This window comes from Oncorhynchus mykiss, chromosome 25, assembly GCF_013265735.2.
Source record: "Oncorhynchus mykiss isolate Arlee chromosome 25, USDA_OmykA_1.1, whole genome shotgun sequence".
NCBI lineage: Eukaryota > Metazoa > Chordata > Actinopteri > Salmoniformes > Salmonidae > Oncorhynchus > Oncorhynchus mykiss.
In genome coordinates this window covers 44,152,491-44,169,259 of record NC_048589.1, presented here as the reverse complement: position 1 = coordinate 44,169,259, position 16,769 = coordinate 44,152,491, and the positions used below count along the sequence as shown (strand labels likewise).

The 16,769-nt window shown below is 45.0% G+C and overlaps 1 protein-coding gene across 3 annotated transcripts in view; it reads right to left on the bottom strand.

Annotated features, from left to right (window-relative positions):
- The window catches only part of si:ch211-168d23.3 (BRD4-interacting chromatin-remodeling complex-associated protein), a 44,583-nt gene that overhangs the window by 2,702 nt on the left and 25,112 nt on the right, over positions 1 to 16,769 (bottom strand). For all 3 annotated transcript variants that reach the window (XM_036962835.1, XM_036962836.1, XM_036962837.1), the window contains exons 9-14: positions 10,822 to 12,163; positions 8,577 to 8,809; positions 7,891 to 7,946; positions 7,354 to 7,502; positions 6,927 to 7,021; positions 2,628 to 2,730 (exon numbers count right to left, since the gene is read on the bottom strand). In XM_036962835.1, the coding sequence (XP_036818730.1) occupies positions 2,628 to 2,730; positions 6,927 to 7,021; positions 7,354 to 7,502; positions 7,891 to 7,946; positions 8,577 to 8,809; positions 10,822 to 12,163 (1,978 nt within the window). The remainder of the gene's footprint in view (positions 1 to 2,627; positions 2,731 to 6,926; positions 7,022 to 7,353; positions 7,503 to 7,890; positions 7,947 to 8,576; positions 8,810 to 10,821; positions 12,164 to 16,769) is intronic.

The window sequence follows — 16,769 nt, the reverse complement described above, 5'->3', positions numbered from 1 at the left end:
TACACCTGTAGGTACACTACACCTGTACACCATAGGTACACTACACCTGTACACCATAGGTACAATACACCTGTACCTGTAGGTGCACTACACCTGTACAGCTGTAGGTACACTACACCTGTACCTGTAGGTACACTACACCTGTACCCCTGTACCTGTAGGTACACTACACCTGTAACTGTACCTGTACACCTCTACCTGTAGGTACACTACACCTGTACCTGTATACCACTACTCGTAGTCACCTGTACAACTCTAACCCTAACCCTACACTACACCTGTACACCTCTACCAGTAGGTACACTACACCTGTACCTGTGCACCTGTACCTGTAGGTACACTACACCTGTACATGTACACCAGTAGGTGCACTACACCTGTACCTGTAGGTACACAACACATGTACACCTGTATGTACACTACACCTGTACACCTGAACTTGTAGGTACCCTACACCTGTACCTGTAGGTACACTACACCTGTACCTGTAGGTACACTACACCTGTACCTGTACATGTAGGTACACTACACCTGTACCTGTAGGTACACTACACCTGTACCTGTAGGTGCACTACACCTGTACAGCTGTAGGTACACTACACCTGTACACCTGTACATGTAGGTATACTACACCTGTACCTGTAGGTACACTACACCATGTACCTGTACACCTGTAGGTACACTACACCTGTACACCTGTACCTGTAGGTACACTACACCTGTACACCTGTAGGTACACTACACCATGTACCTGTACACCTGTACATGTAGGTACACTACACCTGTACATGTAGGTACACTACACCTGTACACCTGTACCTGTAGGTACACTACACCTGTACCTGTAGGTACACTACACCTGTACACCTGTACATGTAGGTATACTACACCTGTACCTGTAGGTACACTACACCATGTACCTGTACACCTGTACCTGTAGGTACACTACACCTGTACACCTGTAGGTACACTACACCATGTACCTGTACACCTGTACTTGTAGGTACACTACACCTGTACCTGTACACCTGTACCTGTAGGTACACTACACCATGTACCTGTACACCTGTACCTGTAGGTACACTACACCTGTACACCTGTACCTGTAGGTACACTACACATGTACCTGTGTACCTGTAGGGACACTACACCTGTACACCTGTGCCTGTAGGTACACTACACCTGTACCTGTACACTACACCTGTACTTGTACCTGTAGGTACACTACATCTGTACACCTGTACCATTAGGTACACTACACCTGTACATCTGTACCATTAGGTACACTACACCTGTACCTGTACACCAGTAGACACACTACACCTGTACCTGTAGGTTCACTACACCTGTACCTGTAGGTACACTACACCTGTACCTGTAGGTACACTACACCTTACCTGTAGGTACACTACACCTGTACCTGTAGGTACACTACACCTGTACCTGTACACCTGTACCTGTAGGTACACTACACCTGTACCTGTACACCTGTACATAAAGGTACACTACACCTGTACACCTGTACCAGTATGTACACTACACCTGTACCTGTACACTTGTACCAGTATGTACACTACACCTGTACCTGTAGGTACACTACACCTGTACACCTGTACCTGTAGGTACACTACACCTGTTCCTGTACACACCAGTAGGTACACTACACCTGTACCTGTACACACCAGTAGGTACACTACACCTGTACCTGTACACCAGTAGGTACACTACACCTGTACCTGTTCCAAAATCATGGGCATTAATATGGAGTTGGTCCCCCCTCTGCTGCTATAACAGCCTCTCTTCTGGGAAGGCTTTCCACTAGATGTTGGAACATTACTGCGGGGACTTGCTTCAATTCAGCCACAAGAACATTAGTGAGGTCGGGCACTGATGTTGGGTGATTAGGCCTGGCTCACATTCAGCATTCCAATTCATCTCAAAGGTGTGCGATGGGGTTGAGGTCAGGGCTCTGTGTGGGCCAGTCAAGTTCTTCCACACCGATCTCAATAAACAAATTCTGTTATGGACCTCGCTTTGTACACAGGGGTAGTATCATGTTGAAACAGGAAAGGGCCTTCCCCAAACTGTTGCCACAAAGTTGTAAGCACAGAATTGTCTAGAATGTCATTTTATGCTGTAGTGTTAAGATTTCCCTTCAGTGTAACTAAGGGGCCCGAACAATGAAAAACCGCCCCAGACCATTATTCCTCATCCACCAAACTTTACAGCTGGCAGTATGCATTGGGGCAGGTAGTGTTCTCCTGGCATCCACTAAACCCTGTTCTGTGAGCTTGTGTGGGCCTACCACTTCGTGGCTAAGCCGTTGTTTCTCCTAGACGTTTCCACTTACAGTTGACCGGGGCAGCTCTAGCAGGGCAAAAATTTGAAGAACTGACTTGTTGGAAAGGTGACATCGTATGACGGTGCCACGGTGAAAGTCACTGAGCTCTTCAGTAAGGACCATTCTACTGCCAATGTTTGTCTATGGAGATTGCATGGCAGTCTGCTCGATTTTATACACCTGTCAGCAACGGGTGTAGCTGATATACCCGAATCCACTAATTTGAAGGGGTGTCCACATACTGCTGTATATATATAGTGCATCTCCACTCCCCCACTGCACTAACCTGGGTCTCTACGGGCCCTGTGTCGGTCCTCCCCCAGGGAAAACCTCTCTGATTGGAGGAACAGACGATCCAGCATCACCATCTCTGCCGACGGCATCACCTGCTGTTGATATTGATAAATGGGGGACATTGGTACCTGCAGTGTGTGTGATAAGAGTGCCTTCTGTAATTATTGGGACATTGGTACCTACAGTGTGTGTGATAGAGTGCCTTCTGTAATTATTGGGACATTGGTACCTACAGTGTGTGTGATAGAGTGCCTTCTGTAATTATTGGGACATTGGTACCTACAGTGTGTGTGATAGAGTGCCTTCTGTAATTATTGGGACATTGGTACCTACAGTGTGTGTGATAAGAGTGCCTTCTGTAATTATTGGGACATTGGTACCTACAGTGTGTGTGATAAGAGTGCCTTCTGTAATTATTGGGACATTGGTACCTACAGTGTGTGTGATAAGAGTGCCTTCTGTAATTATTGGGACATTGGTACCTACAGTGTGTGTGATAAGAGTGCCTTCTGTAATTATTGGGACATTGGTACCTACAGTGTGTGTGATAAGAGTGCCTTCTGTAATTATTGGGACATTGGTACCTACAGTGTGTGTGATAAGAGTGCCTTCTGTAATTATTGGGACATTGGTACCTACAGTGTGTGTGATAAGAGTGCCTTCTGTAATTATTGGGACATTGGTACCTACAGTGTGTGTGATAAGAGTGCCTTCTGTAATTATTGGGACATTGGTACCTACAGTGTGTGTGATAAGAGTGCCTTCTGTAATTATTGGGACATTGGTACCTACAGTGTGTGTGATAAGAGTGCCTTCTGTAATTATTGGGACATTGGTACCTACAGTGTGTGTGATAAGAGTGCCTTCTGTAATTATTGGGACATTGGTACCTACAGTGTGTGTGATAAGAGTGCCTTCTGTAATTATTGGGACATTGGTACCTACAGTGTGTGTGATAAGAGTGCCTTCTGTAATTATTGGGACATTGGTACCTACAGTGTGTGTGATAAGAGTGCCTTCTGTAATTATTGGGACATTGGTACCTACAGTGTGTGTGATAAGAGTTTATTTTATTTTTTTTATTTTACATTTATTTAACCAGGCAAGTTAAGAACAAATTCTTATTTTCAATGACAGGTTAGCATTGGGTTAACTGCCTGTTCAGGGGCAGAACGACAGATTTGTACCTTGTCAGCTCGGGGGTTTGAACTCGCAACCTTCCGGTTACTAGTCCAACGCTCTAACCACTAGGCTACGCTGCCGCCCCAGAGTGCCTTCTGTAATTATTGGGACATTGGTACCTACAGTGTGTGTGATAAGAGTGCCTTCTGTAATTATTGGGACATTGGTACCTACAGTGTGTGTGATAAGAGTGCCTTCTGTAATTATTGGGACATTGGTACCTACAGTGTGTGTGATAAGAGTGCCTTCTGTAATTATTGGGACATTGGTACCTACAGTGTGTGTGATAAGAGTGCCTTCTGTAATTATTGGGACATTGGTACCTACAGTGTGTGTGATAAGAGTGCCTTCTGTAATTATTGGGACATTGGAGTATGTTTTCTTTTTTAAGATATAAAACTCCAAAATGTTGTATTTGAAATGAACCAATGACTATACAGTTAAAGTGCAGACTGTCAGATTTAATTTGAGGGTATTTTGTTGTCCATATCAGGGGAACAGTTTAGAAATTATAACACTTTTTGTACATAGCCGCCCCCCCCCCCCCCTCCCCATTTTCGGGGACCAAAAGTATTGGACCAAATTCACTTACACATGTATTTAAATAGTCAAACGTTAAGTATTTGGTCTCATATTCACAGCAGTGATTATATCAAGCTTTCGACTCTACAAAAACATATTGGAAGCATTTGCTGTTTGTTTTGGTTGTGTTTCAGATTATTTTGCGCCCAAATAGAAACGAACGGTAAATAGTGTATCGTGTCATTTTGGAGTCACATTTATTATAAATAAGAATATAATGTTTCTAAACACTTCTACGTTAATGTTGATGCTACTACCACGGTTACAGTTCATCCTGAATGAATCGTGAATAATGATATGTAATGTTATGATGTGAAATGCTAACCTCCCCTGTTATTGTAATGGTGAGAGGTTAGCATGTCTTGGGGGGTATGATATGAAATGCTAACCTCCCCTGTTATTGTAATGGTGAGAGGTTAGCATGTCTTGGAGGTATGCTAACCTCTCCTGTTATTGTAATGGTGAGAGGTTAGCATGTCTTGGAGGTATGCTAACCTCTCCTGTTATTGTAATGGTGAGAGGTTAGCATGTCGTGGTATTTGTGCGTCTAACTTTCTCACTCACCATTATTCACGATTAATTCAGGCTTATCCGTAATCATGGTAGTATCTACATTAATGTAGAAGTGTTATTCTTATCTACAATAAAAGGGACTACAAAATGACACAATACATTATTTACCATTAATTTCTATTGGGCACAAAGTAATCGGAAACACAACCAAATCACATACTTATAAAGCCTGTATCAGCAGCCTTGTATTGTCCGTGTATCAGTGAAAATTGACACTATGTTTCCGAATAGCATCACTAAGCAGTAGCGTATACAGTTGAAGTCGGAAGTTTATATACACCTTAGCCAAATACATTTAAACTCAGTTTTTCACAATTCCTGATATTTAATCCTAGTAAAAAATTCCCTGTTTTACGTCTGATAGGATCACCACTTTATTTTAAGAATGTGAAAAGTCTGAATAATAGTTGAGAGAATTATTTATTTCAGCTTTCATTTCTTTCCTCATATTCCCAGTGGGTCAGAAGTTTACATACACTCAGTTAGTATTTGGTAGCATTGCCTTTAAATTGTTTAACTTGGGTCAAACGTGTCGGGAAGCCTTCCACAAGTTTCCCACAATAAGTTGGGTGAATTTTGGCCCATTCCCCCTGACAGAGCTGGTGAAACTGAGTCAGGTTTGTAGGCCTTTCTATGGGATTGAGTTCAGGGCTTTGTGATGGCCACGCCAATACCTTGACTTTGTTGTTCTTAAACCATGTTGCCACAACTTTGGAAGTGTGCTTGGGATCATTGTCTATTTGGAAGACCCATTTGCGACCAAGCTTTAACTTCCTAACTGATGTCTTGAGATGTTGCGTCAATATATCCACATCATTTTCCTCCCTCATGAAGCCATCTATTTTGTGAAGTGCACCAGTCCCTCCAGCAGCAAAGCACCCCCATAACATGATGCTGCCACCTGCATGCTTCACAGTTGGGATGGTGTTCTTCGGCTTGCAAGCCTCCCCCTTTTCCTCCAAACATAACGATGGTCATTATGGCCAAACAGTTCTATTTTTGTTTCATCAGACCAGAGGACATTTCTCCAAAAAGTACGATCTTTGTCCCCATGTGCAGTTGCAAACCGTAGTCTGGCTTTTTTATGGCGGTTTTGGAGCAGTGGCTTCTTCCTTGCTGAGCGGCCTTTCAGGTTGTGTCGATACAGGACTCGTTTTACTGTGGATATAGATACTTTTGTACATGTTTCCTCCAGCATCTTCACAAGGTCCTTTGCTATTGTTCTGGGATTGATTTGCACTTTTTGCACCAAAGTACGTTCATCTCTAGGAGACAGAACGCGTTTCCTTCCTGATCGGTATGACAGCTGCGTGGTCCCATGGTGTTTATACTTGCGTACTATTGTTTGTACAGATGAATGTGGTACCTTCAGGGGTTTGGAAATTGCTCCCAAGGATGAACCAGACTTGTGGAGGTCTGCAATTTTTTTTCTGAGGTCTTGGCTGATTTCTTTTGATTTTCACATGATGTCAAGTAAAGAGGCACTGAGTTTGAAGGTAGGCCTTGAAATACATCCACAGGTACACCTCCAATTGACTCAAATCATGTCAATTAGCCTATCAGAAGCTTCTAAAGCCATGACATAATTTTCTGGAATTTTCCAAGCTGTTTAAAGCCACAGTCAACTTAGTGTATGTAAACTTCTGACCCACTGGAATTGTGATACAGTGAATTATAAGTGAAATAATCTGTCTGTAAACAATTGTTGGAAAAATTACTTGTGTCATGCACAAAGTAGAACAAGAAGTGTGAAACAAGAAATGTGTGGAGTGGTTGAAAATTAGATTTAATGACTCCAAACTAAGTGTATGTAAACTTCCGACTTCAACTGTAAAATTGAAAACAGTAGTGGTCCTAGAACTGACCCTTGAGGAACTCCAAAATGTAAATTTTTTATGATTTATGATTTAGGAGAAAAAAAGGGAAATATAGATGTGTGAGAGCAGTTTCGTACCAGTGCCTCCCCGAGCAGTAGCTGTCTGTATTTGTTGAGCATGTCCTTGGTGCGTTTCAGTAGGAACCCGGACACAGTGTCAAACTGCTTGTCCACTGGAGAGAGAGGGGGGACACGTCAATAATCAGACATACAGATACAGAGACTCGTAATGGCATCAAGCTCCCGTTTTTACTACATTTTTTGAAAAACAAGGTTATATCTACAACATAATAGGGTTGCTCAACTGTCCCCATGGGATAACTTTTTGAGGAACCATTTTGGGTTCCATGTAGAACCCTTTTTGTAGAACCCTTTTGGGTTCCAGTTAAAACCATTTTGAGTTCCATGTAGAACCCTTTTCACAAAGGGTTCCTTTTGGAACCCTTTTTTTCTCTAAGAGTGTACTGCCAGTCTCTACAGAGTGAATTAAAAGCGGTGTTCTGACCTAAGTTGAAGTCGTCCTGACTAGGCAGGTGTCCGGCACAGGTGTGGTATGGTAACAGGTGTGTCACAGCCTCCCCCAATGAGGAGAAGGGAGAACAGATGTAAGGGCTCTGGACCGGTCTCTGGTCCTGACACAGCTGCTGTTGGAGCCTGAGGGTGACATCATAGACACTAGTTTAGGGTTCAAACAACGTAAAAGTCAGCAGAGGATCGATACTCTGGTGAATGCTCCTGCAGTTTTTAAAAGCCATTTTATCTACTTCCCCAGTCCGATGAACTAATGGGATACCATTTGTATGTCTCTGCATCCAATATGAAGGAAGTTAGAGGTAGTTTAATGAGCAAATGCTAACTAGCGTTAGCGCAATGACTTCATTGCCAAATATCCCTTTAAGGATGAACCGTTGCACCATAAAACAGCAGGGCATCTGTCCTTCGTTCACACCTCAGAAAACCTTTTGGTACTGCACTTCATCGTCATGCGATACGGACATCGTCAATATCAGAGAGTGACTACCTGACGTGTCCTGCTTCTCACCTGCACATCGTTTCAGTCAGTCTCTGCTCTCTCTCCTTCGCCACGGGACCGGCCACCTGGTATGGATGAGATATGACCTTAGGTTTACTGGAGATTGAAGAATCTGAGTAGAATGAAGAGTATCGTGGTTTCAGAATCTGAGTTGTATAAGTGGTTTCAGAGTCTGAGTAGTATTGTGGTTTCAGAGTCTGAGTTGTATAGTGGTTTCAGAGTCTGAGTAGTATTGTGGTTTCAGAGTCTGAGTAGTATAGTGGTTTCAGAGTCTGAGTAGTATAAGTGGTTTCAGAGTCTGAGTTGTATAGTGGTTTCAGAGTCTGAGTAGAATAGTGGTTTCAGAGTCTGAGTAGTATTGTGGTTTCAGAGTCTGAGTAGTGTAGTGGTTTCAGAGTCTGAGTTGTATAGTGGTTTCAGAGTCTGAGTTGTATAGTGGTTTCAGAGTCTGAGTAGTATAGTGGTTTCAGAGTCTGAGTAGAATGAAGAGCATTGTGGTTTCAGACCAATATGCTGGATGGAAGGCCTAGAATCTGAGAATGGACATATCTGAAATGGCACCCTATTCCCTATATAGGGAATAGGGTTCCATAGGGCCCTGGTCAATAGTAGTGCACTATATAGGGAATACGGTTCCATAGGGCCCTGGTCAATAGTAGTGCACAATATGGGGAATAGGGGTCCATGTTTCTCACCTTTGTCTTTGACTGTTGGGCTGTCTGAACTGCTCTGAGCCACTGGTCCTGCTCTCTGTGGGATTGGGGCCCCTGGTCGTTCTGGGGCTCCTGGACAGTGTGGAGCCACCGAACTGTGTTGGGCCCCTGGACTGTGTGGGGGCCTGGTGGCCACTGGGGTCTGGGAGAAGGTGGATGGACATCAAGAGTAAAGGCTTTACCCTCCACATCCATGTCCAAGGCAGCTGGTGGTTCTGAGCATTATAATACAGAAGATGATGGGGGTGATGATGGGGGTGATGATGATGGGAGTGATGGTGGTGATATGGTGATGATGATGGTGATATGGTGATGATGGTTATGGTTGTGATGGTGATGATGGTTGTGATGGTGATGGTTGTGATGATGATGGTGTGGATGATGATGATGATGATGATGGTTTTGGTGATGGTGTTGATGATGGTGGTGATGATGGTGTTGGTAGTGGTGATGATGATGTTGATGATGGTTTTGGTGATGGTGTTGATGATGGTGGTGTTGGTAGTGGTGGTGATGATGGTGTTGGTAGTGGTGATGATGATGGTGGTGATGATGGTGTTGGTAGTGGTGATGATGGTGGTGGTGATGATGGTGTTGGTAGTGGTGATGATGATGGTGGTGTTGATGGTGATGGTGGTGTTGGTAGTGGTGATGGTGATGATGGTGTTGGTAGTGGTGGTGATAATGGTGATGATGGTGGTGTTGGTAGTGGTAGTGGTGATGATGGTGATGGTGTTGGTAGTGGTGATGGTGTTGATGATGGTGGTGTTGGTAGTGGTGATGATGATGGTGGTGATGATGGTGTTGGTAGTGGTGATGATGATGGTGGTGTTGATGGTGGTGATGGTGGTGTTGGTAGTGGTGGTGATAATGGTGATGATGGTGGTGTTGGTAGTGGTAGTGGTGATGATGATGGTGTTGGTAGTGGTGTTGATGATGGTGATGTTGATGGTGGTGGTAGTGGTGATGATGATGGTGTTGGTAGTGGTGATGGTGTTGATGATGGTGGTGTTGGTAGTGGTGATGATGATGGTGTTGGTAGTGGTGATGGTGATGGTGTTGATGATGGTGGTGTTGGTAGTGGTAGTGGTGATGATGATGATGGTGTTGATGATGGTGGTGTTGATGGTGTTGGTAGTGGTGGTGATGATGGTGTTGGTAGTGGTAGTGGTGATGATGATGGTGTTGGTAGTGTTGATGATGATGGTGGTGATGATGGTGTTGGTAGTGTTGATGATGATGGGGGTGATGGTGGTGTTGGTAGTGGTGATGATGATGGTGTTGGTAGTGGTGATGATGATGGTGTTGGTAGTGTTGATGATGATGGTGTTGGTAGTGGTGATGATGATGGTGTTGGTAGTGTTGATGATGATGGTGTTGGTAGTGGTGATGATGATGGTGTTGGTAGTGTTGATGATGATGGTGGTGATGATGATGGTAGTGTTGATGATGATGGGGGTGATGGTGGTGTTGGTAGTGTTGATGATGATGGTGGTGATGATGGTGTTGGTAGTGGTGATGATGATGGGGGTGATGGTGGTGTTGGTAGTGGTGATGATGATGGTAGTGGTGATGATGATGGTGTTGGTAGTGGTGGTGGTGATGATGATGGTGTTGGTAGTGGTAGTGGTGATGATGATGGTGTTGGTAGTGGTGATGATGATGGTGTTGGTAGTGGTGATGATGATGGTGTTGGTAGTGGTGATGATGATGGTGTTGGTAGTGGTAGTGGTGATGATGATGGTGTTGGTAGTGGTGATGATGGTGGTGTTGATGATGGTGGTGATGATGATGGTGGTGATGATGATGGTGATGATGGTGGTGGTGTTGGTAGTGATGGTGATGATGGTTTTGATGATGGTGTTGATGTTGGTAGTGGTGGTGATGATGGTGGTGGTGGTGATGGTGTTGATGTTGGTAGTGGTGGTGATGATGGTAGTGGTGATGGTGTTGATGTTGGTAGTAGTGGTGGTGATGATGGTGGTGGTGTTGATGATGGTGGTGGTGATGATGGTGATGATGTGTGTGAGGCAGGGAGACAGAGTGAAAGGAGTGGGTTAGGAAGACTGTGAAAGGGACTGTTAGAATTGTTGCATGATGATTTGTATTAATACTCTGTGTGCATCCCTGATGGAACCCTATTCCCATAGGACTCTGGTCAAAAGTAGGACACTATGTAGGGAATAGGGTGCCATTTGGGTTGCAGACTCTGTGTGATCAGACTCACTGCTTTGCTTTGTGTGTTGCTGGTTAGCCTGATCTCCATGGGAGCTGGGAGTCACTAGGAGGGGGTCAGGCTGCACTAGGAGGGGGTCAGGCTGCGCTAGGAGGGGGTCAGGCTGCGCTAGGAGGGGGTCAGGCTGCGCTAGGAAGGGGTCAGGCTGCGCTAGGAGGTGGTCAGGCTGCGCTAGGAGGTGGTCAGGCTGCGCTAAGAGGTGGTCAGGCTGCGCTAGGAGGTGGTCTGGCTGCGCTAGGAGGTGGTCTGGCTGCACTAGGAGGTGGTCAGGCTGCGCTAAGAGGTGGTCAGGCTGCACTAGGAGGGGGTCAGGCTGCGCTAGGAGGTGGTCAGGCTGCACTAGGAGGGGGTCAGGCTGCGCTAGGAGGGGGTCAGGCTGCGCTAGGAGGGGTTCAGGCTGCTGCTGAGGCATACAGACAGGTAGAGGAGAGGGGCTGGGATTGCTGAACACTGCAGTCTGGAGCTGGGGGGAGGTGCTGACAGGCAGAGGGGAGGGGCTTCTGAACACTGCAGACTGGAGCTGGGGGGAGGTGCTGACAGGCAGAGGGGAGGGGCTTCTGAACACTGCAGTCTGGAGCTGGGGGGAGGTGCTGACAGTCAGAGGGGAGGGGCTTCTGAACACTGCAGTCTGGAGCTGGGGGGAGGTGCTGACAGGTAGAGGGGAGGGGCTTCTGAACACTGCAGTCTGGAGCTGGGGGGAGGTGCTGACAGGCAGAGGGGAGCGGCTTCTGAACACTGCAGCCTGGATTTGAGGGACGGCACTTCCAGACCCAGATCCAGACCCAGCCAGTCCCAGGGAGGTGGCCCCACTTGGTGGGGAAGATAAACTGTCTTGTTGTGGTGTGGACCCTAAGCCCTGCCTAGTAAAGGGTGTGCTCACTAAGCCCTGCCCATTCCGGAGTGTTCTCACTAAGCCCTGCCCATTCGGGGGGGTGCTCATTAAGCCCTGCCCATTTGGGGGTGTGGTCCATAAGCCCTGCCCATTCGGGGGGGTGGTCCATAAGCCCTGCCCAGCCGGGGGTGTGGTCCCTAAACCCTGCTCAGATGGAGATTGGCATAGCAGGGTAGGAGAGTGGCATAGCAGGGTAGGAGAGTGGCATAGCAGAGTAGTCTCCTTTGTCTCTGGGTGTAGTGAAGCTGGATAGGCCACCAACACACAAGGGCTGAGGGGCATCGCAGACTGGGCTCCTGCATGTCCTAGAACTGCTGGCTGGATGGGTGGAGGGGCCTCCTCCATCTCACTGGCCACAGCGGAGACAGTGTGATCCTCCACTGACACAGTCCCAGCCAGGACCTCAGGTGATGGGGAGGGATTGGGAGGGGTAAGTGCTTGCTATGGTAGAAATGGTGGTGTGACGAAGGAAAACAATAAGGTTATGTTATGTAAATCAAGACAATATCTTCAACATTTAATTCAATAAACTTTTAGAGCGACAATCAGCAGTTCAAAACCCTACCCTGTTTTCGGGTAAAAAGCTGAGGGAAGGGGGCTGGAGAAATGTGACCACTCAAATTCATAGAGCTATGGATGCCAGGACTGATCATCCATGATATCAACATTATAGTTTTGAGGCCATACATTGTTTGTTTACGTGTACACTGCCGTTCAAAAGTTTGGGGTCACTTAGAAATATTTTTATTTTTGAAAGAAAAGCACATTTTTTTTGTCCATTTTAAAATAACATCAAATTGATCAGAAATACAATGTAGACATTGTTAATGTTGTAAGTGACTGTTGTAGCTGGAAACGGCAGGCGTACAAGAGGCCCATTATCAGCAACCATCACTCCTGTGATCCAATGGCAGCTAATCCCAGTTGATCATTTTAAAAGACTAATTGATCATTAGAAAACCCTTTTGAAATTATGTTAGCACAGCGGAAACCGTTGTCCTAATTAAAGAAGCAATAAAACTGGCCTTCTTTAAACTAGTTGAGTATCTGGAGCATCAGAATTTGTGGGTTCGATTACAGGCTCAAAATGGCCAGAAACAAAGGACTTTCTTCTGAAACTCGTCAATCTATTCCTGTTCTGAGAAATGAAAGCTATTCCATGCGAGAAATTGCCATGAAACTGAAGATTTCGTACAACGCGATGTACTACTGGCAGCTTCATTAAATACTATCCACAATACACCAGTCTCAATGTCAACAGTGAAGAGGCGACTCCGGGATGCTGGCCTTCTAGGCAGAGTTGCAAAGAAAAAGCCATATCTCAGACTGGCCAATAAAAAGAAAAGATTAAGATGGGCAAAATAACACAGACACTGGACAGAGGAACTCTGCCTAGAAGGCCAGCATCCCGGAGGCGCCTCTTCACAGATGATGTTGAGACTGGTGTTTTGCCAGTACTATTTAATGAAGCTGCCAGTTGAGGACTTGCGAGGCGTCTGTTTCTCAAACTGACACTCTAAAATACTTGTCATTTTGCTCAGTTGTGCATCGGGGCCTGCCACTCCTCTCTCTATTCTGGTTAGAGACAGTTTGTGCTGTTCTGTGAAGGGAGTAGTACACAGCGTGGTACGAGATCTTCAGTTTCTTGGCAATTTCTCGCATGGAATTGCCTTCATTTCTCAGAACAAGAATAGACAAACATGTTTCAGAAGAAAGGTCTTTGTTTCTGGCCATTTTGAGCCTGTAATCGAACCCACAAATGCTGATGCTCCAGATACTCAACTAGTCTAAAGAAGGCCAGTTGTATTGCTTCTTTAATCAGAACAGTTTTCAGCTGTGCTAACATAATTGCAAAAGGGTTGTCTAATGATCAATTAGTCTTTTAAAATGATAAACTTGGAATAGCTAACACAACGTGCCATTGGAACACAGGAGTGATGGATGCTGATAATGGGCCTCTGTACGCCTATGTAGATTTTCCATTTTGAAAGAATCTACCGTTTCCAGCTACAATAGTCATTTACAACATTAACAATGTCTACACTGTATTTCTGATCAATTTGATGTTGTTATTTTAATGGACAAAAACATTTTTTTGATTTCTTTCAAAAAGAAGGACATTTCTATTTCCAAACTTTTGAACGGTAGTGTACATTATTTACAAACAGTAAAACTTATAACTTATAAACTTATATTTTAAGCTTCTCGTACGACAGTTGAACTAAGCTCATGAGGCATTTATACGTTAAATTCTTCAAGAATCAATGGGTACATACAGTGGCAAGAAAAAGTATGTGAACCCTTTGGAATTACCTGGATTTCTGCATAAATTGGTCTTTAAATTTGATCTGATCTTCATCTGGGTCACAACAACAGACAAACACAGTTTGCTTAAACTAATAACACACAAACAATTATACGTTTTCATGTCTTTATTGAACACACCATGTAACAGGGCAGGGTGGGAAAAGTATGTGAACCCTTGGATTTAATAACTGGTTGGCCCTCCTTTGGCAGCAATAACCGCAACCAAATGTTTTCTGTAGTTGCGGATCAGACCTGCACGGTCAGGAGGAATTTTGGACCATTCCGCTTTACAAAACTGTTTCAGTTCAGCAATATTCTTGGGATGTCTGGTGTGAACTGCTCTCTTGAGGTCATGCCACAGCATTTTAAATCAAATTGAGGTCAGGACTGACTGGGCCACTCCAGAAGGTGTATATTCCTCTGTTGAAGCCATTCTGTTGTTGATTTACTTCTGTGTTTTGGGTTGTTGTCCTGTTGCATCATCCAACTTCTGTTGAGCTTCCATTGGCGGCCTTACATTCTCCTGCAAAATGTCTTGATAAACTTGGGAATTCATTTTTCCGTCGATGATAGCAAGCTTTCCGGGCTCTGAGGCAGCAAAGCAGCCCCAAACCATGATGCTCCCTCCACCGTACTTTATAGTTGGGATGAGGTTTTGATGTTGGTGTGTTGTCTTTTTTTTCTCCACACATAGTGTTGTGTGTTCCTTCCAAACAACTCAACTGTAGTTTCATCTGCCCACAGAATATTTTGCCAGTAGCGCTGTGGAACATCCAGGTGCTCTTTTATAAACTTCAGACTTGCAGCAATGTTTTTTATGGACAGCAGTGGCTTCTTCCGTGGTGTCCTCCCATGAACACCATTCTTGTTTAGTGTTTTACGTATTGTAGACTCGTCAACAGAGATGTTAGCATGTTCCAGAGATTTCTGTAAGTCTTTAGCTGACACTCTAGGATTCTTCTTCGCCATTTCCGGTCACAACTTGCAGACTTGTTTACGTGTTGCTGTGCGTTTTGTTGCCAACCTGTTTTGCTACCTGACAACTTTACGGTTTTTACTTTTTAATTACCGTTTATATTTTTGTTTTTCCTACTCAACTTTTTCACTCCGGACGCTTTATCTGGACACGGTTCGTCAGGACCTCCAACAGCCGAAGCTAAGTAGTAACATTAACATGATGCCTTCTAATTGCAGTCGCTGTTCTCATAATATACAGGAGAACGATCGCCTTACGTCGAGGATAGCTGTGCTACAAGCCCAGCTTCAGGCGCAATCGTTAGGCAAGGGTAATTTCAGTGTAGGAAAGGATGAAACAGCGTCTGTGCCACCAGTAAGTACAGATAGTAACGTTAGTATAAATCCCCTCGCACGTTCCCCACAGCCGGACAACTTTCTCACGGTTTCTGGAAGGAAATGCTGTAGGAACGCTCAACCGGTGTCGCTCATTCAGCCGACAGAAACTTTCAACCGGTTTTCCCCATTAAGCAGCGAGTCGGAGTCAGAGGCCGAGCCTTCTCTTGTCTCTACTCCTCCCGTTACGGGGTCTGAGACGCCGAAGCTTCCCACCATTAGCTCTGACAAACTGAAAACCCTAGTCATTGGCGACTCCATTACCCGCAGTATTAGACTTAAAACGAATCATCCAGCGATCATACACTGTTTACCAGGGGGCAGGGCTACCGATGTTAAGGCTAATCTGAAGATGGTGCTGGCTAAAGCTAAAACTGGCGAGTATAGAGAGTATAGAGATATTGTTATCCACGTCGGCACCAACGATGTTAGGATGAAACAGTCAGAGATCACCAAGCGCAACATAGCTTCAGCGTGTAAATCAGCTAGAAAGATGTGTCGGCATCTAGTAATTGTCTCTGGCCCCCTCCCAGAGTGATGAGCTCTACAGCAGAGTCTCACAACTCAATCGCTGGTTGAAAACTGTTTTCTGCCCCTCCCAAAAGACAGAATTTGTAGATAATTGGCCCTCTTTCTGGGACTCACCCACAAACAGGACCAAGCCTGACCTGCTGAGGAGTGACGGACTCCATCCTACCTGGAGGGGTGCTCTCATCTTATCTACCAACATAGACAGGGCTCTAACTCCTCTAGCTCCACAATGAAATAGGGTGCAGGCCAGGCAGCAGGCTGTTAGCCAGCCTGCCAGCATAGTGGAGTCTGCCACTAGCACAGTCAGTGTAGTCAGCTCAGCTATCCCCATTGAGACCGTGTCTGTGCCTCGACCTAGGTTGGGTAAAACTAAACATGGCGGTGTTCGCCTTAGCAATCTCACTAGGATAAAGACCTCCTCCATTCCTGTCATTATTGAAAGAGATCATGATACCTCACATCTCAAAATAGGGCTACTTAATGTTAGATCCCTTACTTCAAAGGCAATTATAGTCAATGAACTAATCACTGATCATAATCTTGATGTGATTGGCCTGACTGAAACATGGCTTAAGCCTGATTAATTTATTGTGTTAAATGAGGCCTCACCTCCTGGCTACACTAGTGACCATATCCCCCGTGCATCCCGCAAAGGCGGAGGTGTTGCTAACATTTACGATAGCAAATTTCAATTTACAAAAAAAAAATGATGTTTTCGTCTTTTGAGCTTCTAGTCATGAAATCTATGCAGCCTACTCAATCACTTTTTATAGCTACTGTTTACAGGCCTCCTGGGCCATATACAGCGTTCCTCATTGAGTTCCCTGAATTCCTATCGGACCTTGTATTCATAGCAGAT